General features: G+C 39.3%; 1 protein-coding gene across 1 annotated transcript in view; it reads left to right on the top strand.

Moving 5' to 3' along the window:
- LOC311516790 (macrophage mannose receptor 1-like) overlaps positions 1-25,429 on the top strand; it is a gene marked incomplete at both ends in the record, with an annotated part of 70,151 nt that extends 44,722 nt beyond the window's left edge. The window contains 16 exon segments of the mRNA XM_084621128.1: positions 1,463-1,661; positions 1,995-2,039; positions 2,043-2,122; positions 4,536-4,623; positions 5,105-5,249; positions 7,083-7,205; positions 7,208-7,236; positions 8,178-8,245; positions 9,256-9,332; positions 11,513-11,709; positions 14,336-14,438; positions 15,623-15,855; positions 16,785-16,950; positions 21,479-21,631; positions 24,823-24,864; positions 25,215-25,429. Coding sequence (XP_084477254.1) covers positions 1,463-1,661; positions 1,995-2,039; positions 2,043-2,122; positions 4,536-4,623; positions 5,105-5,249; positions 7,083-7,205; positions 7,208-7,236; positions 8,178-8,245; positions 9,256-9,332; positions 11,513-11,709; positions 14,336-14,438; positions 15,623-15,855; positions 16,785-16,950; positions 21,479-21,631; positions 24,823-24,864; positions 25,215-25,429 — 1,963 coding nt within the window.
- Positions 25,430-27,311: the final 1,882 nt, after the last annotated feature.

The following is a 27,311-nucleotide window of genomic DNA, read 5'->3' on the forward strand; positions in this document are numbered from 1 at the left end:
ATCGGCCCCAGGACCAACCCCTGGGGCACTCCACCTGATAGTGGCTGCCAACTAGACATTGAGCCGTTGATCACTACCCATTGAGCCCAGCAATCTAGTCAGCTTTCTATCCACCTTATAGTCCATTCATCCAATCCATACTTATTTAATTTGCTGGCAAGAATACTCTGGGATTGTATCAAAAGCTTTGCTAAAGTCAAGGAATAACACATCCACTGCTTTCCCCTCATCCACAGAGCCAGTTATCTCATCATAGAAGGCAATTAGGTTAGTCAGGCATGACTTACCCTTGGTGAATCCATGCTGACTGTTCCTGATCACTTTCTTCTCCCCTAAGTGCTTCAAAATGGATTCCTTGAGGACCTGCTCCATGCTTTTTCCAGGGACTGAGGTGAGGCTGACCAGTCTGTAGTTCCCCGGATTCTCCTTCTTCCCTTTTTTAAAGATGGGCACTATATTTGCCTTTTTCCAATTGTCCAGGACCTGCCCCGATCACCACACATTTTCAAAGATAATGGTCAATGGCTCTGCAATCACATCCATCAACTCCCTTAGCACCCTCAGATACATTAGATCCAGACCCATGGACTTGTGCATGTCCAGCTTTTATAAATAGTCCTCAATCTGTTCTTTCACCACTGAGGGCTGCTCACCTCCTCCCCATAATTCCTTAAATATATACTGCAGTCAAAGGTATTTGTAGCTCTTCTTTCACAATCGTTAAAAGGGAAAAAGCCACCTTGTGTAGAGAATGAAAGGAGGATGGAAAGGAGTACTACAGAAAACTGGCTGAAAGATGTTGGCTAGTTTGCAGGGATGTCTTTTGCTGTCCTCAGGTGGTTTCTGTATCTGCTTTCCATGCTTCTATCTATTCGTCCATTTTGTTCCTCTTATCTCTTTCTCATTGGGTTAGACACCTTGCATTAAGATTTCTTTTAAATAGTACAGTAAATATGATAAACAGAACCACAGCAAAGTTTGACAAAAACTGGTTGCTTTATGGAGGTGATCCATGGAATATTGTTCCAAATGGCTTTCAGGCTCTGAGACCACATACTGCCAAATAAAGAATGTGAAAGTCAGGTGAGTATGTGGGTGTGTGAGAATTTCAGAAGTTATTTGCAGGATCTTGACCATTTCAAGATGACAGACTACCGGCTACTTGCATTGTCACAGAAAAGACCTAGACAGAGTGTCCTTTAGATACCAATGACTGCTCATGCATTTGAGATTTAAAATTTTTGGAAAAGGAGTTAAGTTGCTGGATAACTCCAATCTCGTCTTTTCAGTTTACATGATTCACTTTGCAAAACTCCTTATTCGAGCAGCCAGATAACCATTACCCAACTCCAATACAGGTTTCACTCTCATAAAACATAATAAAATGAGATATGAAAATTACAGGGGGAACAAAAAGAAAAAAAGTGTGCATTTTAATTTCATTTACATCTCATGAGGGAAGAAAGCCAGGGTGTGTAGCAATGAGAACTGGAAGTGCAGCTGGATTATGGCATGTTCAGGACTGTGAAGAAAAGGCAAAATTTCTCTGCAAACAACAAGCTGAAGCAATGACCTTTCATCCTCCTGTTCCAGAAAAAAATTCTTACTCCAAATGCCCCATGGGTTGGGGTTCAAACGATAACATCAGTTCATGCTTCAAAGTAAGTATTAAATTTCCAAACTAATAATGAACTGGATACATGCAGATAGATACAAAGAAAGTCTAAACTGCAGAGATTCCCAGGCTATGGTACAAACATAATAAGCTAGTGTATAGACTATTTATGGGACTTGTTTCAACTGTCAATTATCAGCAAAACAGCAGACTATCTGAAGATGGCATTCTGTAATCCAATTTAAATATGTTTACTTTTATATGATTAGCTATTTGATTTCTCACATTGTCTTAAATCCCCATACAGGAAAATAGCTAAAATGTCTTTTTAATGCATATAGCATAATATACAGTGTTTAATTGTAAAATATATCATTAGCCTTTTGTGAGAGAAGGAAACCAAAAGAAATCATGGCTTGAAGCTTGAGATTTTTGTAGAGAGATAGGAGGAGATCTGGCTGCCATCAATAGTAAAGAAGAAGAAGAAGTGATACAGCATTCAATAGTGTAAGTATAGGCTTCATAATTGGTCTTCCAATATAACAATATTGCAGTATAACATGTTGTATAACAAAACTGAAAATGCTCTTGGATCCTTCCTAAAATAGTCAGTTGAAAATCTATGAATATGTTTAGTTAGGTTCATTAGAAAAAGGGTTGAGTCAATACACAAATTTCACAGGTTAAACAGAATTGTTATGTACTAATTTCTAAGTGTGGTTGGGGAGCTTCTAAAATTGGTTCAGATGGTACAAAAAACTTAAGAGCAATGGAAAAAATGAATGGCCAATGTTTCCATTTAGGACTCATTTCGAACTACATTTCCTAGAAATCTAGGACAGGAAGGGACCTCGAGGTCATCCATTTCCCCACACTGCGGCCAGACCAAATATATCTAGAGGCCTAGATCAGTGGTTCTGAACCTTTCCAGACTACTATACTTCTCTCAGGAGCCTGATTTGTCTTGCATAACCCCAACTTTCACCTCACTTCAAAACTGCTTGGTTACAAAATCAGACATAAAAATACAAAAGTATCACAGCACTGAAAAAAATCTTACTTTCTTATTTTTACCATATAATTATAAAATAAATAAACTGGAATATAAATATTTTACTTACATTTCAGTATATAATATATAGAGCAGTATAAACAAGTCATTGTCTGTAAGAAATTTTAGTTTGAACTGACTTCCCCAGTGCTTTTTATGTAGGCTGTTGTAAAACTAGGCAAATATCTAGATGAGTCGATGTACCCCCTGGAATACTTCTGGGTACCCCCAGGCGCATGTGTACCCCTGATTGAGAACCACTGCCCAAGACTATCCTATCAGGTGTTTGTTTAACCTGTTCTTAAAAACCTTCAGTGACAGGGATTCCACAACTGCCTTGGTGACCTATCCCAGTATTTAACAATCCTTATACTTAGAATGGTTTTCCTAATATCTAACCTAAATGTCCATTGCTGCAGATTAAGCCAATTACTTCTTTTCCTAACTTTAGAGGACGTGGAGAATAATTGATTCCCATCCTCTTTATAACAGCCCTTAACATATTTGAAGACTGTTACTAGGTTCTCCCTCAGTCTCCTTTTCTCAAGGCTAAGCATACCCATTTTTAAACCTTTCCTCACACTCAGGTTTTCAAAATCTTTTATCATTTTTTGCTGGTCTCCTCTGGACTCTCTCCAATTTGTCCACTTTTCTTAAAGTGTAACACCCAAAACTGGACACAGTACTACAGCTGATGCCTCACTAGTGCAGACTACAAAGGGACAATTACCTGCCATGTCGTACAGACGATATTCATGTTAATGTACCCAATAACGATATTAGCCTTTTTAGCAACTGTATCACATTGTTGGCACATATTCAATGTGTGATCCACTATAGCCCCCAGATCTTCTGCAGTACTACTGCTTAGCCAGTTATTCCTCACTTGTATTTGTACATTTGATTTTCCCTTCCTAAGTGTACTTATCTTTGCACTTGTCTTTATTGAATTTCAGCTTGTTCGTTTTAGACCAGTTCTCCAATTTGTCAATGTCATTTTGAACTCTAACCCTGCCCTCCAAAGTTCTTGCAACCCTTCCCTGCTTGCTGTCATATGCAAATTTTATAAGCAGACTCTTCACTCCACTATCCAAGTCATTAATGAAAATATTGAATAGTAGTAGACCCCTCTACATACATCCTCCCAGTCTGACAGTAAATCATTGTTAACTACTCTGTGACTATGGTTTTTCAACAAGTCGTGCACTTTTAGCGGTTTCAGATAGATCTTATTTCCCTACTTTGCTTATAAGACTGTCCTGTGGGGCTGTGACAAAAGCCCTACTAAAATCAAGATATATCGCATCAACTGCTTCCCCTCTACCCATTAGGCCAGTAATCCAGTCAAAGAATATTTGCTAAACTATTTTCAAACAAAGTAGTAGTTCATAATCTATGTGGAATTTTTTTTCCCCTAAAAGAAGGCAACAATGAAACATTAAAAAATAAAAACAAGCTAACAATTTTTTTTCATCAGCATTTGTCACACAAGGAAATATTTTGTGTTGCTTTGATGATTATGAAAATTAATGGGGGTTAGATGCCTAACTGCACTTTCTGCTTTGAAAATCGCCATCAAAGTTAGTTGATGGTAATTTAGTACTTGAGAGTCTCCTATACAGAGGTATGTGTCAAGACTTCACTACCATGTACCAGAATATTTATCTGCAGATCCTGACACAATTAATTTAACTTATTAGGTTTAAAGTTCTGAGTATGCCTTTAAGCCTCCAACAGATATGAGAGCCTATAAATATCGAGAGCCTTAAAATTTGCTGAACTGCTGTAAGTACTAACATTGATTGTGTATAATGATGACCTATATCCTGTCATAGTTATGTGTTATTCTATTTCTATCACACATTTTAGGGACAAAGGACTGTCTTTTCGGCCTTTCTGGATTGGTTTATTTTGCCTGGATCCTGATGAGGGCTTTTTTTGGAGTAATGGCTCTCCAGTGAGTGATTTAGTTTTTAGCCGTATAGCTATCTTTCTAACTTCATCATCCTTGGAGCGACTGGGGGCAGTTCATTAAGGGATATGGATTGAAGATGACTATAATCTTCCAGTAGGCCATCATCTCACTGGTGAAATGATTGGACAGCAATCCCCTCAGAGTGTTCTGGAATCCAGTGGGGCCCATTAGTCTTTAAGATTATACCATCAAAACAAGTGGAAGTAGGGGCTATTGAAGGACCCTGACTACTTGGAGGCAATTATATTACTGTGACAAAGATATACTACAGTCTCTCCAAAATGTATTTAGTTACTGCATGCAGATATATAATGCAGTTCCCTTTCCCCACTTAATTTTTAGCCCCACTTGATATCTCTTCTTACAAAAACTGAATATGTTGCTTTCATAACACATCCATGTGCTGTTGGCACAAAAAGCAAGAGCCTGGCTTGAAATTAAACCAATTGTGTTTCTACTGTAGATGAGGTATAAAAACTGGTATAATTCTGAACCTAGTAATGAGCATGGAAATGAACATTGTGGAACAGTCAATGAAGAGTTTTCCATGGACTGGATTAACACACACTGTGAACATTTTAACGATTGGATTTGTCAAATAGAGAAAGGTAGGTTACTTTCTATTTTAAATTAGAATAAAAAAAACAATGACCAGTTAGCTGGACTAATTAGATTAAATTGGTGTGACCCTGAGAATCATTCTTTCATTAAGGGGACATGCAGTGAGACTGAGACACAATGGTATCTCACAGCTATAATGAGATGGAGTTAATTCAGACCTTAAAACAATGTCATTAAAGTAATTCATTGACCAAAAACACACACAAAAGGAGACAGAAAAGAACAGAAAACACAACTTCTGTCTCTGGTGCTGAGTCTTACCTGAAGTCTCACTGCTGTAGATGCACAGACACAGCACCAGCTGTTATCAGCCACTCTGTGACCTGGTAAACTTCTATCAGCATCAGGTTGTTTAGGGTGTTGCTTTCACTGCCTCATTAGTCACAGGCTCACAAGAGTGGTGCAAAGTGGTGGAGTGGTGTCTTGGTTGCTTAAACTCATCTCTTATTAAACAAAAGGCAAAAAAGAGAGACAGAGAAAAGAGAAGAAATAAGGAAGGAAAAGGACACATGAGATAGGGTCTCACATTCCAGGTTTAGCCAGAAGGGGTGGAGGTGGCAAAGTCATCTGGGTCCCTCTCTCTGGCCCTTTCTGTTCAGCACATCTCTCAGGATCAGGACAGGGAAGCTCCAATGGTGGCACAGTGGATCCTGGTGTCCCAAGAGATGGTAGGGGTGGCAGCCATGCTGGTAAAGCTCAGTCCTTTAACTCCACTCTTCTAATTATTTTGACCCTCCCTCTGAAGTCTCTTTTAAGGACCCCAAAAGGGAATGATGGGCAGAATAGCCTACCACCTCATCATTTTGTCCACCAGTGAAGCCTAATTTCTAACACGCCAGTTTTGGTCCATTCATTTCCAGTTCCAGCCTCCTCTGTTTACCAGTCGCAATCTCAACACGGTCCTTGGGTTGTAGCAGTAGGCCTGTTTTTTGGACTAATTCAGTCTTCCTGGCTTTAACTTTTGATGACTTTCATAATCAACTTTATGTAACAGACTGAGTTGGGCTTTTGTTACTTTGGAGAGTTCTGAGTACAGGCCTCTGCACAACATCCCTCCCCTCCCCTCGGCTTTTAAGAAGGCAGCAAGCTGTCCTGTCCTTCCCCTGTTTACATCTTTGGAAGGACAATCGAAGTAGGTCTTTGTCTAACAAATCAACCAGTAAGAATGTTCAGTAGACAGGCTACCCCCTCTTTATCCAGCTGCAGGACTCAAAATCGCTGCAGGGCTCAGAGGTGCTACGCCACCAGCAGTTGTACCTCAGTTTTGGAGCATCTTGAAGCCCTATAGTTAAAGGGCTAGCAGCAGTGGAAGAAACAGCAGAGTTCCATTTCTATTACTGCTAAAGTGGTAGGAGCTGGGGAGTCAATCTGAACATACCAGTGATTTGGAGCATACCACGTTCTGCATTGTATTTTCCCTCTTACTCTTCCCAAAGGCATACTTTAGTTTCACCCCCATAAAACACATTTTATTACACAAATATCAAAGTAATATATAGTGTAAGTCATATGATGAATTGCTAAAATCCAGTACATTGGAGGGATTCATGTTTTCTTTACACTTAAAAACTTGGGGACTCAAAATAATATTTTGCTGAATGAAAAAATTCCTTTAATATCACGAGCATATGTCAAAAATATAGAAAATTAATTTTTCCTTTCCTTTACAGGAACACCACTTAAACCAGAACAAACAAGCTCTTCTGCCACTAAGCTCCTGTCTATTTCATCTTACCTGGAGAATAGTACAGTATAACAAGAAGAGCCTACCTTAATGCACACTAGGTACAGAACATGGAGTTTCATTATTTATCTTGCAGAGTATGAAGTCACTGAAGATGGATGGATTATATATAGGGACAAGCAGTATTTTTTCAGCACAGAAAGTGTCCCCTTGGAAAAAGCTAGGGAGTTCTGCAAGAAGCATTGTGCAGATCTTGTTGTCACAGTGAAAGAAAGTTTCTATGGAAATACGTAAGCAAACACTTTATTACTTAATTCAGCATAGTCAGCATACGTCACATATGTTTATGAAATACAGGAGAATGTGCATTTTTACATGATTTCTTCACTACAGTGTCTAATAGATTTGAAAATTAATTGAAAAAGGACATATATAAGGCAGCTTCTTAACAAAAAATTAAATGTTCAGAATAATAGCTGGCAGATCCTGCTGCTGCTCCACTTATTAGGCTCAAAAGTCAACTATATCTGGTCTTAGTCAATTATACTCCTCAGAATCCAGTGGATGTTTTGCTTGGGTCAGGTGTTGCACAATCAGGCCCTTGAAACTTTCAAAACATTGCAAGTGTGGGAACTAACAGAGTTGCTAATATCATAAAGTCACTATTGCAAAAAAATCACTGCATTAGGCTGGTGCTTTTGGTGTGTGAGAGAGAATATGAACAAACAGAGAAGGGAGATTTTAAGCACAGTTAATTAACGGATTGATCTAAAAGAAAACATGTAGGTGCTTTTTTACACTGAACAACCTAAATAATTTAAACTAGATTCTTCCTGAAATTAAGGAAGGAATACTTACCATTCCCGCAGCCTCACCAGGGCAGTAATCTTCCGGGGAGGCATTGTGCATCACTGCACACAGTGCCCCACAAAGCATTTTCTTAAAATCAGGAATGTGCTTACCAGGCTGGCCTGGATACATTTCTAACTGCTTTGATTATAGCAGTATGGCATCCAGAACTAGCTGGAAAGCATTCAAGCTAATAAGGCAAAAGTTGTATTCTAGCAGATGTGATCCATATTTCCACTGAGTCGCAAGTCATTGTCAGCTGTACAGACAGTCCACAAGATTATTCCAATCCAAATAATTTGAAAAGAATCTGCTTTTCATATCAAATAGTTTTTGTTATATATATGGAATAACTTAATTAAAATCACATCCTTGTGTTTAGATTTTAAGAAATGGCAAAAAGGAGTCATATCTCATTGGTTTAATTCTGAGTGTCGATCAACAGTTTATGTAAGTAAACAAGCAATATCTAGTTTTATTCCATGGAGTAGTTAACATCTTGTATGTAGTGCATTGATTTTAAAGGGACTTGTTAGGGTGCACAATCATCACCAGCATCCCCCCTTGTATCCTGGTGAGCTGTTGTAGTGGTTTTCACCTCCAGCAACCCTGTAGGCCTCTGGGTGCAATTCAGCTTTCCGGCTGAGAAGCAGCTAAGTCAAATCCCTTTTGGGGTAACAAAAGCTCAAACCTAATGTCCCAAAGTCTCTCAACAATCAGCCCTTCCTCGGGGCTCTGTTTTCAGTCTCCTTTCTCAGCTACTTGAGAGTCTTCTTCCCCAGCTCCAGTACTGAACACTGGCCCCTCCAGCTGCCTTCCTGGGGTATCTGTTCTCCTGCAGACTCTGTCTCAAGCCCCTTCATGGGAGTCACTCTGCTCCATGTGTTTCCTCCCTTCAGACTGAACTCTCTCCCTTTGATGATGCCCCCATGTCCATGAACTTATCACCGAATACTGCTTGGCCATGCCCCTCTGGCTGAGAAGCCACTAATTAATTACAGCATAGGTGCAACAGAGGTAACTAATTGGCTATAAACTACTTTCCAGCTAAAATGGGGTTTCATCCCATCACCTGACTCTTAAAAAGCAGTTATAAAAATGGTTTTAGGTAGTTATATGATGTGTTGAAAAGCAAACTCAGTGAATTTAATTATGTATTAAATGACCTGCATCGTAATGAAGGGTTTTTTATTGGGAATGTAAGTGCTATGAATACAGAGATAATCACCATGCAAAATAAAATGTGTACTGTATTCTTGACCTTATGTGCAGGGCTTTAGTTACCTTTAATCCTAACGGAAGTTGAGCCTAACGTCACATATGCAAAGTAGTGAATATACTTGTACACTTGTGATATTTCTATCAAATGATTTCTGTAATAAAACAAATGGATTTGCATTGTTTCTTTTGTAAAAACAAAGTAATTTAACCAGTAATTACTAGCCTTTTTGGGTTTTTAGCTGGAGGGATGGAAGCCCAGTGCACTACGTAGCTTGGGCGAAAAATGAGCCAGACTATGCAAATGCTGAAGAAAATTGTGTGGTCTTATATAAAAACTTTGCTGAGCTACACATTTTGACTTTTGTGTGTGTATATGTGTTTGTGTGGCTATATCTTTTCCCCATATGTTTTGTTAACTGGCCTCCTCTCTTTTTATATGTAGAAAAGATAACTTTGGGAAAAACAATGTACCCATAATAAATGATTCTCACTCTTGGGGGTTATCTAGTGTAGCCATAGCCTGAGAGAGACAAGGTGGGTGAGGTAATATCTTTTATTTCTCCAACTTCTCTTGCTGAAAGAGATAAGCTTTTGAGCTTCACAGAGCTCTTCTTGTGATCCAGTAAAAGATATTAACTCTACATATTGTTATTCTGGAAGGTGTTAATGTCTGCCATCAAGTGGATGTTTGATCTATATAGACAAATACAGACTTTTTAAAGTGGATGGGTACACTAAGAATCCTTCTGTCAGGCTCAGTGAAAGGAACAAATAAGCCCCCTTAATATAGTGATAGCTGGAAACAATAAGAGTCTACTGGCCAAGGCACTGGGCAACATGGCAAATCCTGGGAGTGGTTGCAAACACAGTGGCTAGAGGATTGACTGAGCTGTGTGCATGGGCACCTGGTTATATGGGTCTATGGAAAAGAAAGATGGCAGCCTGATAACCTGAACAGCCCAGGTTACTGAAACACCATCTTTCCTTCTGGAGATGGCCTAGAAGCAGAAGTGGTGGAGGAGACGAGGATGCCATCTCCTCATGCTGCTTCCTCCACATTTTCTGCTTCTGGGCCTGCTCCAGAAGGGGAGAAGGTGGCTCAGTAATCAGGTTGCCTAGCCACTATCTTTCCTTCTGGAGCAAGGAGCCAGGTCTGGGGGCTCCCCTGGGATTCACCCAGATTACTGAGCCACCATCTTTCTTTCCAGAGTGAGGAGCCAGCTCCGCGGGTTCCCCCAGGGTCCACCCAGGTTACCAACCTGCCGTGTCACATTCCGGAGAAGGGAGCCAGGCCCGTGGGGTCCCCCTGGGGCCCACCCAGTTTAATAAGATGCCATTGCTCTTTCTGGAGCTGCATCCTGAGAATATTTTCAAATTTTTCTCCTCCTTGGGGGGGCTCCACCCCCAAGCTCCAAAGTATAGAGGACTTTGCTCCTTATATCTCCACTCAGGAGATGCCAGGACCCCACCAAAAATTTCACAGACCTGGCACCTATGTATGTGTGTCTGTGTGGGGCGGGAAAGGGGGGATGTAAAAAGCTAGCAAACAGCAAGAGAAGCAGTCATGAGGGCAACCCTGGGAAGGAGCAGAGAGCCAGAAATACTTGGACACAGGACTCACTGGCAAGATAAGTGTGGAAGTACTGAGCATGGAAACTACCTGTTGCTGTTGGTTTCTACTGTGCTCGGGGAAACAGGACTTTGTATACCTTTTTCATAAATAGACAGGATTACACCAAAGAAACCCCTGATTTGTGTCCTCAATTTCTCCTCCTAATGGGAAAAAATCCTGAATTTTAGCTAACTGCTCAGGCCAATGGGCAACAATATTAATCGCAGCTGTTTCAATACAAGAGCAACTTCATGCACCAGTCACCTGCCCCTACTGCCATTCATGCTCATCCTTAAATGTAGTGTGTTACGGTGCTATTCATTATGGGGCATCTCAGGGTGCCTTGCCATGCTAGAGAACTTTTAGTGCACCGTAGCAGCATACATAGAGCGAGTTCGTGCACAGCAAGCTGCCGCACTGCAGAAACACATTTTGGCTTGCCTTGCACTAACTCACCATGTAGACACTGAATTCAGATACATGGATGTTAAATTCGAACTCATGAGTGGACAACAATATGAGCAGGCAGGACCTGGTAGATTTTCAGTGACCTTAGATATGGTGCCATGTTTTGCCCTTACCCATGTTTCTCCACAGATCCAGGTCTTTTGTCCTCTGAGCCTTTTCCCAGCCAAGAGCCTGGATTCATGGTTCTGGCCCAATTCTGCTCTGCCAGATACGAATCTAAAGATGTAAAATATTGCATTTACAAGATTATTTAAAATTAAATAATTAAGCAGGTTTTGTATGTTTTTTGTAACCGTGCCCTAATTCTGGACATGCTGGCATCTTCCTTGATTAGAGGAAGGCATGTGCCAGGTTTCCTTCCCTTCCTTCCTCATGTATCTTCCTTTCCTATAAACATTTATTTGGCTTTATTCCAGCTTTCCTTACTTACCACTTAAAAGATGCCAAAACTGATGCCTGGATTGGATTGAATGATATAAATTCTGAGCTCCACTTTGTTTGGGCAGATGGAAGTGGTGTCTACTACACCAACTGGATTGCAGGTTCACCTGTAGTTGGAGAAATCATCCTATATGATTCTCTGCAGCCAGAGACTGGCAACAATCTGCATCAGGTAAACATTAATTAGAGATTTCCAATAAACACTCCATGCATCTGAAGAAGTTGTTTTTTTATCCACGAAAGCTTATGAGCAAATAAATAGGTTAGTTTTTAAGGTGCTACCGGACTCCTTGTTGTTTGAATAAACTCATTGGAGAAGAAAAGGAGTACTTGTGGCACCTTAGAGATTAACCAATTTATTTGAGCATCAGCTTTCATGAGCTTCAGCTCACTTCATCGGATGCATCCGATGAAGTGATCTGTAGCTCACGAAAGCTGATGCTCAAATAAATTGGTTAGTCTCTAAGGTGCCACAAGTACTCCTTTTCTTTTTGCGAATACAGACTAACACGGCTGTTACTCTGAAACCTGTCATTGGAGAAGGCAATCCGATTTTAAATAACTTGCTAAATTTATTTCTTATGTAGGCTTCTTTGTTTTCCTAGTGTTCATGTCTGTTGCATTTGGGAATAGAGCGGCAATATTGCAAGGTTCGGGTCTTCTGTTGATGTAAGAGGAGAGTTTAAATGGTGGCATTCATCACTCCCCTATTTCTCAAGTAAGAACAAAGTAAATTTTGAAAGGATGTTCTAAAATGTTGTAGGAGAGATGGGCTGACTTCAGTCACAATGATACAAGAGGAAACTATTAACGATTTGTTTTGGAGAATATTTTTGAAAGTATTACTGACATAAAAAGAGATACCGTCTGTTTTGAAAGAGCTTGTGGGTAACAAAAGAGAAAATATATCTATGGAGCTGGGAAGAGACCACATGTATTTGACTTATATTTTACTTCCAATCTTTTTAAAGAATAGTTAGTTTGAAGATATTTCAAAGTCAATAGACATTTCTGAAGTAGCACTGGAAGAAATTAGAAACTGGCAACAAGGTTCATTGTTTTATGGTGAGTTAACAATGGGAAAATCCTCATGCATCCCTGCCAACATTTGAAATAAAAAATTAGTATATTTTAATTAACACAATTTTGCATACACTTGCACAAATATATATTGATTTGCATTGACATATTGCCTATTTACCCCTCTTTCATCCGTTCCATGCATTCAAAACTTACATTTTCACACCACTCTATTCCCAGCCTTTCCACCTACCCACAGACACATTCTCCAGACCCAACTCACTCCACGCCTCTCCCAATTTCTTCTACATATACCCATCCATTTATTCTTCGCATGCACACACATCCGGTACCTGCCCCTGATTGTTAGCTGCTACAGAATCTTTCCCTTGCTTAGTAAAACAGTACAAATGATCAAAAACAAAAGGAGAGTGTAAAATAAAGGAATATGTTGCTCTTATTATTTTTGTTTGCTACCAATTTATTCACTTTCTGATCCTCCCTCTCACCCGCACCCCCTCACTACATACACACACTTTACACATTTTTGAAATTGGGTGTAAATTATCTATTATGCCATCTTTAACCTGTGGGGGTTTTATTTAAAATATCTGAGTTTTTACCAGTCTGATCAGTTGACTTGTCCTTCCCTCTTTGTGAACATTATTATCCAAAGACCTAACTAAATAGGAGATAGAATGGTCCTGATTGTGGTTAATTAAATGAGCAGCATGATCTCATGGATATGTAGAACTACCCCATTCAGAACATCATTTTGAAAGGACAGTGACATCACAACAACTGCGGCCTTGTCTACACATACAGAGCAGCACTAAAGTAGTGCTGTAGTGAAGATGCTACTACACTGAGGGGAGAGCTTTTCCTGTCAGCAGTTAATCCACCTCAGCAAGAGGTGGTAGCTGTGTCAATGGGAGAAGCTCTCCTTTTGACACAGTGTTCTCTACACCAGAGGTTAGGTCGGTATAACTGTCGCGCTGGGGCAAAGGCAATGCATGGCGGGGGCATGAGCGGTTACATGATATGCTGCTTGGGTTGTACTGAGCATGCTCAGTGATACTGCTGAAGCCAGCTGCCCTCTCTCTGCTCCTCCACTATCAGCCGTCACGATCGTCTCTGCCCAGGGTGTGGACTTTTCACACCCCTGACCGACACAGTTACACCAATGTAAATAGTGGTGTAGATGTGGCCTAAGACTCAAATCCAAGAAGACAATGATGACTCTGACCCTCCTTTTTCCTTCTATCTCTCTACATCTTCCTTTCACACCCCACCAGTACTTTCCTTCACAGTAAGAATGACTAAAAGTTTATTTTAAACATTTCCTTGCCATCTTGTCAATCCCTAAATTTAACTCTGAAATGTAATTGGTAACAAGCAAAGCTGATGGTGTGACAGAATGTTTCTAGTCCTATTTTAGTACATTTGCTTTTTGTATTTAATTCTCTTCTCAAGAATAGTAGTATCTCTCCAGTATCTCCAGAATAATAAAAATGTGAAATTGATAAGCAGGCAGAGGCTAGAGCTGAGGAAGTAGCCGCACTGAAGCAGCCACTAGGAATAGCAGCTGCGTGTAAAAGAATGCCACGTGGGAGAAGGTGTTGCTGGATGTAAATAACACACCAAATACCAGCAGAATTCAAATGGGCAAGAATACAGGGACTGAAACTGCCCAGGGCTATAGCTCCAGAAGGAGGAAAAGGCTTTCTTCTTTGTTGCTGACATTTTTTTAGTAATTCATATATGCTTTTTTCCCCTAGCTGGATTGTGTTGTTGAGAAAACAGCTCCTGTTGATAAGATAGGGCAATGGAAGGATGAACCGTGTTACGAAGCCAGAGGATTTATATGCCAGATGGGCAGTGGTGAGCTCTGTTTCACTAGTTTTGCAAACTAAAAACACATTAAAAACTCATTTTGCAATTGTTTGTGGATTAACCAGGGTTTGTATGCACAGTAGATCAATCCTTTTCTTAAGTGAAATGAATTTCTCTGCCTCAACGATGCTAGTGCACACCATAAAAATAAATATATAGGGTCACATGTTCCCCTCTTTCCCATGGCACAGAAGGGAGCATTCAGAGTAACATTTTGCAAAATCTGTCCAGGTGTCTCTTTGTGCGTAAGCCATGAGTACATGGCATGTTCCCTGAAGCAGACATTCTACCACTGGAATGGAACCAAGGGGCAGAAGTACTGCAGTCCCTAATTTCTCCAAACTTTTGGTACCAGGAAGGTATATGAATGTGGCTTCAATAGTCTCAGCTTTTTGAAGGGTTTTGACTTTAACATTTAGAGTGCTTTGTGTTTGCATCCCTCAGAGAGTGGATCTGCATAGGCGATATATACTTTAAGAACTACCATTATTAGTAAGTAAGCTTTCAGTTTTTGCAAATAATAAAAAAAAAAAAAAAAAGCTAAATGATAATGAAAGCAACTAAGTAGCTAGTAAGATTTCCCAGAATTGGAGTTCTACTTTTCCCTTTTTGTTTTACCACGTGGGGATGTTAATGCTAATGCTAAGGGTGTAATACAGTGGCACTTGTTTGATCTAGGCATGGTCTGGGTTAGTGTTATGTAAAGTTCCATAGCAACTGGAGTATACCTCCTGGTGGGTCTAGAACAGTCTACTAGTCCTGATCTTCTCTTGAGCAGTGAAATCTAATTGTATCTAATTTAGTTGTGGATCTGTATTGGGAATAAATGACTTCTAGGGATTAGGGAAATGGTACTAAACTCACTCTCACTTTTGGCCTACCCAGGTATGAATTCAAAATTGGAGACGTAAACCACTACTGCATTACTCCACTTTGCTTACCAGGCTACCCTCCCCAACCTCAAAATGTAGAGTTTTCAGTCAGAAGTATTCACTGATGTTTTGAAAATAACAATTTTTCATGAATGTTCAGCGAGGAAGTTTTTTCATTAATAATTAATGCCACACTACTTAAGTTTTGAAGACTGCAGATGCTTGTTGTTCACTGGCACAAGACAAATCTTTGCACCCAAAGTTTATCTTTGCATGTTTTGTTTCGTTTTTTTGCTACAGACCCTAAACTGTCTCATTCCCCAACAACAATTCCAGCCTCTGACTTTACCCGTTGTGGTGATAGTGGCTATTTAGTCATCCGTTCCAAAATGAAATGGGAAGAGGCACGAAAAAACTGCCAGGAGAAATCCTCAGAACTTGCCAGTATTTTAGATCCCTACAGCCAGTCATTTCTGTGGCTCCAGGTGTTAGAATATGGGGAGCCTGTATGGATTGCTCTTAACAGCAATGTGGTAAGAACAACAAATATGTTGCTGCTTCTCCAGGTAATATTTGAACTCTTCTTCCCTTTTTAAATGGTAGGAGCATCTATTATCACAAGACTGTTTTAGCTGCACCCTTTATGGTCTCACACTGAGCATCTGAAACTTCTATGAAATCCTGTCAGAATGCAAGGATGAGACCAGCAAGACATGAAGATGAGGGAGGCTACAGAATACGTGAAGGAGACAAGCAACAGGAAGTTATGGGTACAAGGTGTGGTGGAAAGACATAAAGCCATAGAAATGGGAAAAGGGAGAAACATAGAGGAGAGCAGTGAAGCAGTGGGTGAGGGCAGCCTTTGAAAGACTTGGTAGGTAAAGAAGCAGACTGTGTGGAAAAGGAAGAGCCACAGAAGTACAGGTAGGGGCTGAAGACCAGCAGCAGGTAAAAGAGGTCATTTTTGTTTATACCACTTCTTAAACTTAGTGAACAGTAGTTTAAACTCTTCCTTCTCTGTTGTGTGTTTGTTTATCCCAGTGGGTAGCTCTGCATGTCACACATCTAAGGTTCCCTAACGGCTACTTAAAAAAAATTCCCAATGTAGGCTCTTTTGGATTCTTTCTTAAATATACAATTTACAACTTCTCAGCTTCCTAAAGAATTTCAGCTATAAGGGCTGCAACCTACTTTGTTTGTATTCTTTTATAACCTACTTTATTATTCTAGCTTATTTGTTCAGCACACTTCCCCCCTTGTACAGTTCCATAGTAATGTAGGTCCTATATAAATAATAAATTTATAATGTGATATTACTAATCTTATTATTTCTGTGCTGCTGACAAGAGGTGCTCACTAGTACACTTCAAATTTTAAATTATATATAGATTCTATACTACTTTAATACTATATAATGCTATAATTATGCTAAAAGCCACCCTTGAATTGATTTTGCTTCCAGACCAATGGCAATTACAAATGGATGGATAAATGGAGAATGTGTTATTCTAAGTGGGCCAGTGACGAGCCAAAGCAGACAATACCTTGTGTCTATCTAGACCTTGATGGAACCTGGAAAACAGCATCTTGTGATCAAAAATTCTTCTCTGTCTGTAAACAGTCTGATGGTAAGCAATAAAATTTAACAATTTGCATTGTGGAGCCTGGAGATTCATTTAAATTCACTGATGAGTTGTATTATAAGCATTCGGAAAAGAACCCAATCCTAAACCATAATACAAGATTTCGAGGCTATCAAGTTCTAAAAACTCAAAATTCTTCCCAGAAGCCAATCAGTTTACTCACTATTAAGGTCACTCTTCAGTTCCTTTGGACCTGAGCAATCATCATGCTCTACACGTAGGTTATTTCAGCATCTGTCCAGGGTAATGGAGCTCAGAAGTATACTCTACATGACCTCGAACTGCAAGCCAATGCAAACATTTCTTCAAAATAAACAAAATTGTTTAATTGATTAAATCTTTTATTATATGAGTTCCTGGACATAAATAAAACCATATTGCTCTACAGTGAGGGACAATATTAATAGTTATGTTTAGTTTAGAATTGGCTTAAATTTTTCTAAAAAATATTTTTCAGTGAGAAATGGGTTTTGTCAAATAGTCCCCCCCCCCTTTTTTTTACAACTAAATGTTTTTTCAAAAAAAATTAAACTAAAATTTTTTGGGGGGAAAAGGAAGTTTTTGGCATATTTGAAATTTTTCATTGTAAAATTGTGTGGAATTTCCCACCTTCTCTCAGCTTTTTACTGTTTCCCCCCACTGAATAGGTGAGAGGAAAAGTTGAAAAGGTGAGAGAGAAAGTAACACTTTTACTTTAAAGCCTTATTACGAAAAATTTTCATTTTTAACCGTAACACTTTCTTTGCAGTTTTTAATTTTCATTTTAAGTGAGAGAAGATCATTTGCTCCCAGTGGAAAAAAATATAAAATGAGTTTTCCCCACTTTTTTTAAAAATCCCCATACCCTTTCCATCCCCCGCACCAAAAAAATAATGCCCCAAATCAAAAACCCTTGAAGATCAAAGAAAACAAAACTAAACAAAATTATACCTTTTCTAGTTATTTTTATCATTTATCTAAACAATCACTCCCAAATCTACTTGGCCCATTTAATCAATCTGCAAAATAAAATAATAATAAAATAAATAATATGGGCCCAATTACCCCTTGCCATAGAAAAACCCATTCATTTAGATAAGTAAGTTTTATTGTGATTTCAGGATTTTAAACTTCATCTAAAAGAATAATTACAATCTCCATCTCCCTAACAAAGTTCAGGAAGCTGGGATAGATGGTTTAGTTTTGTGCCATTAGGATATAATGGAAAAGCCAGGTTGGTTGTGGTTTCACAAAATCTTGTCAGACCATTCATAAAAGTAATATAGTTTCTGTGGTCCAGCATCTTCCACAATTTTGTACACCTGGGCTGCTTTCCTCTCTCAGCAGTTCAGACAGAAGCACTCCTTTTGCTCCTCATTCTCACAGATGTACCTGGAGACAAAAGATTCCCCTAGAGAAAATACTGGAATTGAGGCCTGGGGGTGAAGTTCAGAGGGATCTCAGCCCCCCCAAATCCACTGAATGACAGAGATCGCGTAGGCCTCCACCCAGAGCTGAAGCTAGGGGACAGGATTTCGTATTTCAAAGAGGAATGATTTTCATTGACCACAGACAGGGAAATAGTGAGCCAGGGATACTCCCATGAGCTAATACTCCCACATGCCATCATTACCAGAGATCCTTTAAAACACAATCTGATCCAGAATGAAAATATCTCATCTTCTGGATATGGGAGTGATAAAAGCATGTTTTCTCATAAGAAAGGTTCTCTGGATTCTACACCATCATCTTCTTCATTGTACAGAAACTCATGGGGGGTATCAGAACCATTCTCAACCTCCAAAGGCTGAAGAAGTGGATGAAGATGGTGGTGGTGATAACAGCCAGAGTCAGTCACAGGGAACTCACCTGTACCCCTTCCTGGACAACATTCTGATCACAGCTCCATTGCAATCAGCAGCACACAGGACCATGTCTAGGATGTTGAATCTCCTCCAGTCACAAGGGTTCATCACCAGTGCCAAGAAAAGTTCTCTGGCTCCATCCAGGAATTTATTTTCTTGCTCCAGAGCCATAGAAGGCCAACTATAGCACTATGCCTCCAACTGCTAGGACTTTAATGTCATGTACATGGATCATGCCATGAAGATAATCACACATCATAAATCTTTAAGCCTTTATACTAAAGGTGTGGGATCACTTCCTGGAACACATGAGAGATCAAGTACAAGTTCCAGCACAAGTGTTCAACACCTTACAGTGATAGTCAGCCCATTACCATGTCCACAAAGGCATGCCTTCCAGATCTTTTAGTCTTCACAACCAATGCCAGCCTCAAGGACTGGCAAGCTCCCTTGGAAATCCAAACAACCTGGGGCATATAGAACCAGGAAGAAAAGGCTCACAGGATGAACCTCGTAGAGCTGAGAGTGGTGAAGCTAGCTCAACAAAGATTCCAGTCCATCCTAAGTAGGAACCATGTCCGGACTACAGTTGCATATTTAAAAAATCAAGGGGGAAACAAAGAGTTTGGCACTACAAACGAAAGCTGCGGAAATAATAATGTAGGCAGAACAATTCCTCTTTTCCCTCAGTGATTCACCTCAAAGGGGACCTGAACTTAAAGGTGCAAGGTTCCAACTCTAAGTGTTGCCTGAATCAGGTTTTCAGTCTCATGTTCAGATGTTCGGCCTCCCTTCAAACAATCTGTTCTCATATAGTATGAATAAAAAGAGGCCAAAATACTTCACAAGAGAGGCAGACCTCAGATCCATGGAGACAGATGTTTTATTGCACAGTTGGCCCAGGGCCTACTTAGCGCATTTTCACCCTTGCCACTACTGGGGAAGGTGGTCCAGAAAATACAATGAGAACGGGCGATGGTAATACTGATAACTCCTCACTGACCAAGGAAACCTTGTTTCTCAAACCTGATAGAGCAGACACTGGACCCCAAATTCCAGCTTCAATGGAGACCAGACATCCTCTTGCAAGGTCCTCTTCTTCATCTGGACCTGAAACGGCTTCAGCTAACAGCCTGGCTATTGAGAGGGAAGTACTAGAAGGTCCCATTCTGTTCTCCAGCATCATTAAGACATTGCTTTCATGTAGAAGAGTATCAACACAAAAACACCCTGTCTGGGCCAGATTCAACAACTGGTGCCAAGAGCACAAGGTGTATCCCAGAAATCTGGGAATTCCAACCATTCTTGACTTTCTAAGAATTCATAGACAGAGGCCTTCAGCCCAGCACTATTGCACATCAGCCCTTTGCACCATTGTACATTCATCCCAACATTATTGTCCGCTCTTAAGAGCATGCTATTCACAGGATTCTTGGGCTCCCTCACAGACAGGCCAAAGGAAGCCAGATTCCTCCAGTCTAATTAGCTAGACTGATAGTCAGTCCACTCTTCCCAAAATGAAACCTTCCACTAGTGTTGAGGGCTCTGACAAGCCATCTCTCTGAGCCTCTGACTTCAATGTCAGCCTTTTATTTATCAACTAAGACTTGTTTTTTAGTATCTGTCATGTGTGCCAGATGAGGTTTGGGGCTGACAGCCTTATCTATACCAGAGCCGTACCGCATGTTCCACAAGGAAAAGCTGGTGGTCAGGACATCAGAATCCTTTCTTCCCAGCTAAATTCGTCCTTCCATACTTCCCAAGAGGTTGTGCTTTGTTTGTTCTGTCCAAAATGACAATATCCAATGGAAAATGTGTCACACCATAGATGTCCGAAGAGTCTTGAAAATCTATCTCAAGCATACAGAATCCATGAGAAGATGGGGGTCCCTATTCGTGTCCTTCCACCCAATGTGCCAGAGACTCAGAGCTTCCAAGTCCTCCATAATTAGGTGGCTTGACCTGTGTATTGTGGAAGCCTACAAATCATTAGAGGTCCCTGTCCCAGAAGGGATCAAGGCACATTCCACAAGATCCATAGCATGAACAGAACAAGCAAGTGCATCCACTTCGGAAATTTGAAAAGCGGCCACTTGGTCTATCGTGAATACCTTCATTATGTACTACATAGTGGACCCTCCAACTTCTGTAAAGGCCTCCTTTGTCAGGAAGGTGCTGAAGGTGGTAGCCCTGAAATAATGCAGATCTTTGAGCAAGCTCACAAAAAGGGGGGATTTCTTTCCTACCAAAATTTCATGGCCACTACTTTCCAGACATCCAGAATTGTGGGAGATGCTAGGCTGCATAATGGAAAAATTCTTACTGATAATTTTCTTTCTGCTAGCAGTGTTTCCCATGATTCTACCCACTCTGGGTAGCTCATGAGTCATGGTCATATATTAAGTGGTTAGACCATCTTCCTTGGTTTAACGTAGTTATTTTGTTACTTCTAGAATATTAATAATGCTATTATGCAAGTTTTACAGCTCGGGAACAACTCATTGGGCAGCAAGCAGCAACAGAGGGGGCATGGTCAGACAATGGAGGTACCAAAACACTGATCTATCTCTGTGAGCTGCAGAGAGGAGAGCAGCCCAGATGTCCAGAATTATGGGAGACACTGCTAGAAGAAAGGAAATAATTGGTAAGAAATTTTCTATTCTTAACAGTTATGGCCCCTACTGATTCTCCACAACTCTTTGGAAGATGCCCTGAATCAGAGGAACACAGATCTTGGGTTCATTACCGCAGTCATTGCTACTACATAGAGTCCTCGTATACAAGAAACTGGGCCCAGGCTTCCCGAGAATGCACTCGATTAGGTGAGTGTCATTTTTTTAAAGAGTGAAGACTTAGACACATGTAGAAATAATATTTTTCAAAAAATAGTAATCAAACTTTAGATCATTAAAAAAACAAATTGATTTTTTCAGTGTTAATGCTTTTTATATATTTACACACCTTGGACAACAAAACTAGATTGATTAGTTTCACTGTCTAGTTTTCATGCATTAGAAATTTCAGAGTTGTTAAGTCACCCAGATCAGGTGGAAGACTTTCAGTTTTGGGCACCTCCTCCCAAGCTGGTGAGCATCTGCTAGTGGCAGAGAAGGGAAACTGGGGGAGGGAGGAAGGAAGAAAAGCACTCTAACCCTCATCTCTATGGGTAAGTCTGGGAGAACTGCTCAAGGATAACTCATAGAGACTCTGCCTAGATGGTAATCCCTAACCCACCCATGTTTGCTTAATTGTTCCAGTATATTTCTGTCTTCTAGCCAGATTTTATAATGGATTAAATATCAGACATTATATTTCTGAGTGTTTAATAACAATTTAATCTCAAGAGTGCATACAAAAATTTCCAGTAGCACTGCATATAGTCGCTGGGAAGCAATAACTGTGTTGAGCAAATAGCAAAAATGGAGTATAAACAGGCATTTTACTCTGCAAGTGTGTTAAAAATAAACCTCTAGAATGATTTACACAAATATATGTAATTTAGTCACGAGGAAAAGGGTAATTTTACACTAACAAGCAAAATGCAAGAAGAGCTGTATTGTGCCATTGTACCCCACGCAGAACTCCCATTTGCTACAGTGGATGTTTTGTGCAAAAATCAGTGATATGACACAGCCTCAAGAATTAATTGCTTTCAGTTGTTCATAAAACTTAGAAAAGAAGCTTTTCTCCCAAAAGGCAGATTTGTTTCAATTATGCCTTGTTAATGCTTTTTTTCAGATGCCACTTTGGCTTCTATAGAAGACCATGCTGAATCCATCTTTCTGTCACATAAAGCCACTTGAAAGTAAAACAAGCAGCTTTTGGACAGGAATGAGCAAAAATGTGAATGGTAATTTCTTAACTTTCAGTATTCAATAATATAAATAGACACATATGGTGTAATATTTCATACCTTAGGAAGTTATAACATATAAAACAGATATTAAGAGACAATATTACACATTTTGTAGTATATATTTTAATTTATTTATATGCATACAGCGCTGTAACTAAAGTGTTTATTAGATGTCTATAACAAGTTATTTTCCTTACCATAGTTTTCTCCCTATCCTTAACATTAATCAGCCATTTTATCTTAATTTTAAAAGGAATCTTGGAGGATTAGCTTTTATCCCCCAATAAGACTTTCCTGAAATGTTTTAAAAAACACATATTTGAGTTCAGTATTACAGTTTTAACCCTGTACTGTGCTTTTTGTCAATAAAATTTCTGCTCACTTTAAGATTTTCCTATTGGCAACAATCCAGGTCCAGATTAAAGTGCCAGCCTTGCTTAGAAGATGGATATTTTTCAAATAACTCATTAATCTGTAATAACCAATAGGAATTTAGATCTGCTTGTGAGGAAAGCAGGATATGGGGGGGATGAAGTCAGAAAGATAAATAGCACAATGAAAATATGGAAGGGAGATAGACAAGAATAAATGCTATGTGAGTATATGAGGAACATAAAGACATTTTTTCCCAACAATTATTGCATACACATATCACAATTTTTCTTCATACTTAAAATGGGAAATAATTATTGTAATGATGTGCTCTGTTTGGCAATTCCTAATCACTGTAGCTTTCTTAGACATAAGTTTGTAATTAATATATTATCTAATACAACATTCAACTATGATCTGATCTGTCCTATAAGACACATTTCCCTGAAACCAAAAACTCTAAGTAAAATGACTCAATCTGGATGCAGACCAGAGAAGGAGAGAGGCTACTTACTAGTACATTTGGTCAAGTAGTGATAGTCTTGGTTTGGTGATTAAATCAAAGCTTAAAATGTCTGGTGGCTGACAGAATGGAGGAGTCTTTTACAAATTCTGGGGCTCGATCTGTTGATATTTCTATTCTGGTATTTTAAATACTTCTAAGCCTTTCAACATGTTCTTTCAGTCTAAACAGTTGACCCCATATATTTCCTTTTAACATTAGGTCAGTGGTTATGGAGAGACAACACTGCAATGGATTTTGTCAACTGAATTGAGGGAGAGCCTTCAAGTTATGGTAATGAGAAGTGTGTCGAAAGGTATGCATCATCTGGGTACTGGAATGAGGCTCAATGTTCTTACAAAAGAGGATATATTTGTAAAAAATCAGAAAGTAAGTGATATTTGCAATATATTGTGGTTCTGGTTAATAATGTGTATAATGGGTGTATACAATAAAATGCATGCTGCACAGTATTATACCAGAGCACAGGCTCTGCTATAGTCAAGATATGTACGTATTACAGATATTGTGTGTGTGTTTATATATATATATATAATATATAAAACCATACATATTGAAGGTGAAGTCAAAGATCACTTCATTAAAGGCAGGTTTCAGAGTAACAGCCGTGTTAGTCTGTATTCGCAAAAAGAAAAGGAGTACTTGTGGCACCTTAGAGACTAACCAATTTATTAGAGCATAAGCTTTCGTGAGCTACAGCTCACTTCATCAGATGCATATCGTGGAAACTGCAGCAGACTTTATATATACACAGAGAATATGAAACAATACCTCCTCCCACCCCACTGTCCTGCTGGTAATAGCTTATCTAAAGTGATCATCAGGTGGGCCATTTCCAGCACAAATCCAGGTTTTCTCACCCTCCACCCCCCCACACAAATGAATTTGCGTCCATTCAGGCAAGCCTCCAATTTTAGAAAGCACTTAAGCATGTGCTCAAGACCCATAGAGAGATGCTTAAAGATAAGACCATGCTAAGGTGCTTTCCTGTGCTGGAGTCTGATGCAGGAAGTACTGAAATCATGCAAGATCCTGATTTCCTGCCCATATCTCAACTGAAGAGAGTCTGATACTTACCAGAATTAGACAGCCAAGCGTTCTGAGCTTCACACATTCTTAGCTCCATCTCTTAAGGAAGTTCAGCAGCACCAAAAGCAGAGTATGTGGAAGCTTCAGCTTTTCATGCTTATGGGATGGCACCATCAGGACCATCCATGTGAGTGTATCTGGAATAAATATCTTGCTTTATTTCTTTTTGAAAGGTATTAAAACAGTATTGACTGAGAAGCCACCAGAGAGGAAAGGTATGATTATTTTCTTTTTAATTAAAGTAAGGAGAAACCTAAATAGAGTAAAAGCATAATAATTATTTAAAGTAAGTTTCTGGACAGTATAATTATTACTGATAGCATTTAAAAATAATAAATCCATATGCATTATTTGTATCTAAATACAGAAAATTGGCTTTCATTTTTAATTGTGGTGTTTAATATAACTTATTATACTTCTCCTTCATCTCTGTTAGCAAAATATCTCCATATACATATGTTCATAACTTGATTTTTAAAACTGTGATTAGCAATATCAACTTCCACATTCCCGGAATCTCTCATATTATTCTGGTGTCTAGGAATTGCTTTGTGTTTCTTTACAGGAGAGGAAAAGGATGAAGAGGTTTCTGGATCCTCCACCAAGGTCACTTGGCTTGTAATTATTCTGGTCATTTTGATTCTAGCAGGATCTGGAAGTGCAGCCTATTTCTATGTCAAGAAAAAAAAACAAGATCACTTCTTACCTATTGTAACTCGAATGAGTGATACAAAAGAATCTGTTGATAACCAGGAGCAAGATGAGCATGCTGTTGCCTAATGGGATAAAATGATTGAATAATATATCTAATATTAATAAAATTATGCAATTGGAATAAATGAAATCTTAGGCCAACATTGCTTTCTCTTACCAAAATAGTAGTCTGTTTCACAATCCCTGCATATATGTATACTTAACATAAATAAAATATACTGGTAGACATGATTATTCCTTTTATAGTCTTGAAGATTTTCTAGATCTACAAATTTCAATGTCAAATAAAACATAGTATGAACTATTTATCAAGTGGGCAAATGCATACATTTCAGAGATCTAAAATGAACCACACAGCAAGGTGAACTAGCATTAAAGCATCTTCAGGTTTTACAGAAATCTGATCTGCCATCATTCGTAGAGACATCCTGTTCATGCAAACAGTGAGAATTCCCTCTGCAAAGCACCCTGCCAACTTCAGTTCAAAGAACCAGCACATTCTTTTAGGACTGTATATCAGCTCTAAATACAAAAAACTCTGAATGAAATCCTGATTCCATTGAAGTCAATGATAAAACCATTGATTTAATGGGGGTCAGCATTTTGCCCTGTGCAGTTGTTTCAGTTAGGATAACTTTGGGATATCCATATCTACATCTCTAGAGAGAAGGAATACAGTAGCTCTGCCTTTATGTTAATTTTCCCCACTCTTTTAGTTCAGCATTATCAGTAATGTGCAAAGACTGAAATATTTACAGAAATCAAATTATAAAATCATATCAAACTTCAGCCACATGAATTAAAATATTTCCCCCCATCAATATATAAATAAATGTGTGGAAGCCAAATGTAAATGTTCCTTCATTCATGCCTTCAACTCATGGTGTTTGAAATGAGACTGTAATTTTCTATAACTTTGCATTTCTATAATAGTCTGTGAATATGAACATTTTCCTATCAACTTCAAATTAACAATAAAAATCATTAAGAAAATGATCTGTCCATTAGAGAATAATACTTGGGACTGAGTTTAGGATGCTGAGGTGCCACTTTTATATGATCTAGTGATCTATTTGTTTGTGCTTTTGGCCTCGTGCAGCATACAGGTCTCTAAATTAGAGAAATAAAAAGGATTCACAAATAATTTGTAATTAAAGTGTTTCCATGTTTCAAGTTGACTTGTTTGTGTATTTCAGTATAGGCCCCCCATGACTTTCCAATCAATTGGATGCTATAACAACGCTTGGCTTGAGATGGTATGGGCCAGTATGGCATACCAGCATTTTGCTGTAATAGGCCTATTCTTGGCTTCTTTTACCTTTCTGTAAATTCCAGGACTTCTGTTCTCTATGGCGTGTTGTAGAATGGCCTTTCTCTAAGTAACAGGAGGGGAGCTCAGCATCAAGGGGTCTGAAGAGAAAAACCCTCAAATGAGAATGCTCATCTGAAGAAGGAACTATATGGGAAGCACGTGCTCATCAAAATACATCTGCGGTGGGGAACAGGTTTTCTCTTATGCCACTTTGTGGATATTGTGATTAGTCAGAATACTTGCTTTGTCCCTATGGATAAGTGACAAGACAACCTTGACAGACAGTCCTTTGCTCTGGTACTCCTTTACTCTGCAGTTCTTCTGAGCTCACGTCTGGTCACTCTTCAGGTATGGTGCCAGAAATGTGCACAAGACTTGAGCTATGAGGGACCCTTGACTTCTTCAGGTTTGTGGCTCTGGCCTGTCCCTTTTGTGGTTGTCATAGAATCTCAGAAATGTAGGGCTGGAAGGGACCTCAAGAGGTCATAAAGTCCAGACCCCTGCACTGAGGCAGAACCAAGTAAACCTAGACCACCCTTCACAGGTGTTTGTCTTACCTGTTCTTAAAAAGCTCCAGTGGTGGGGATGTCACAGCCTATTCCAGAGCTTAACTACCCTGATAGTTAGAAAGATTTT

This window comes from Lepidochelys olivacea, assembly GCF_965140295.1.
Source record: "Lepidochelys olivacea isolate rLepOli2 genome assembly, chromosome: 2".
Lineage (NCBI taxonomy): Eukaryota > Metazoa > Chordata > Testudines > Cheloniidae > Lepidochelys > Lepidochelys olivacea.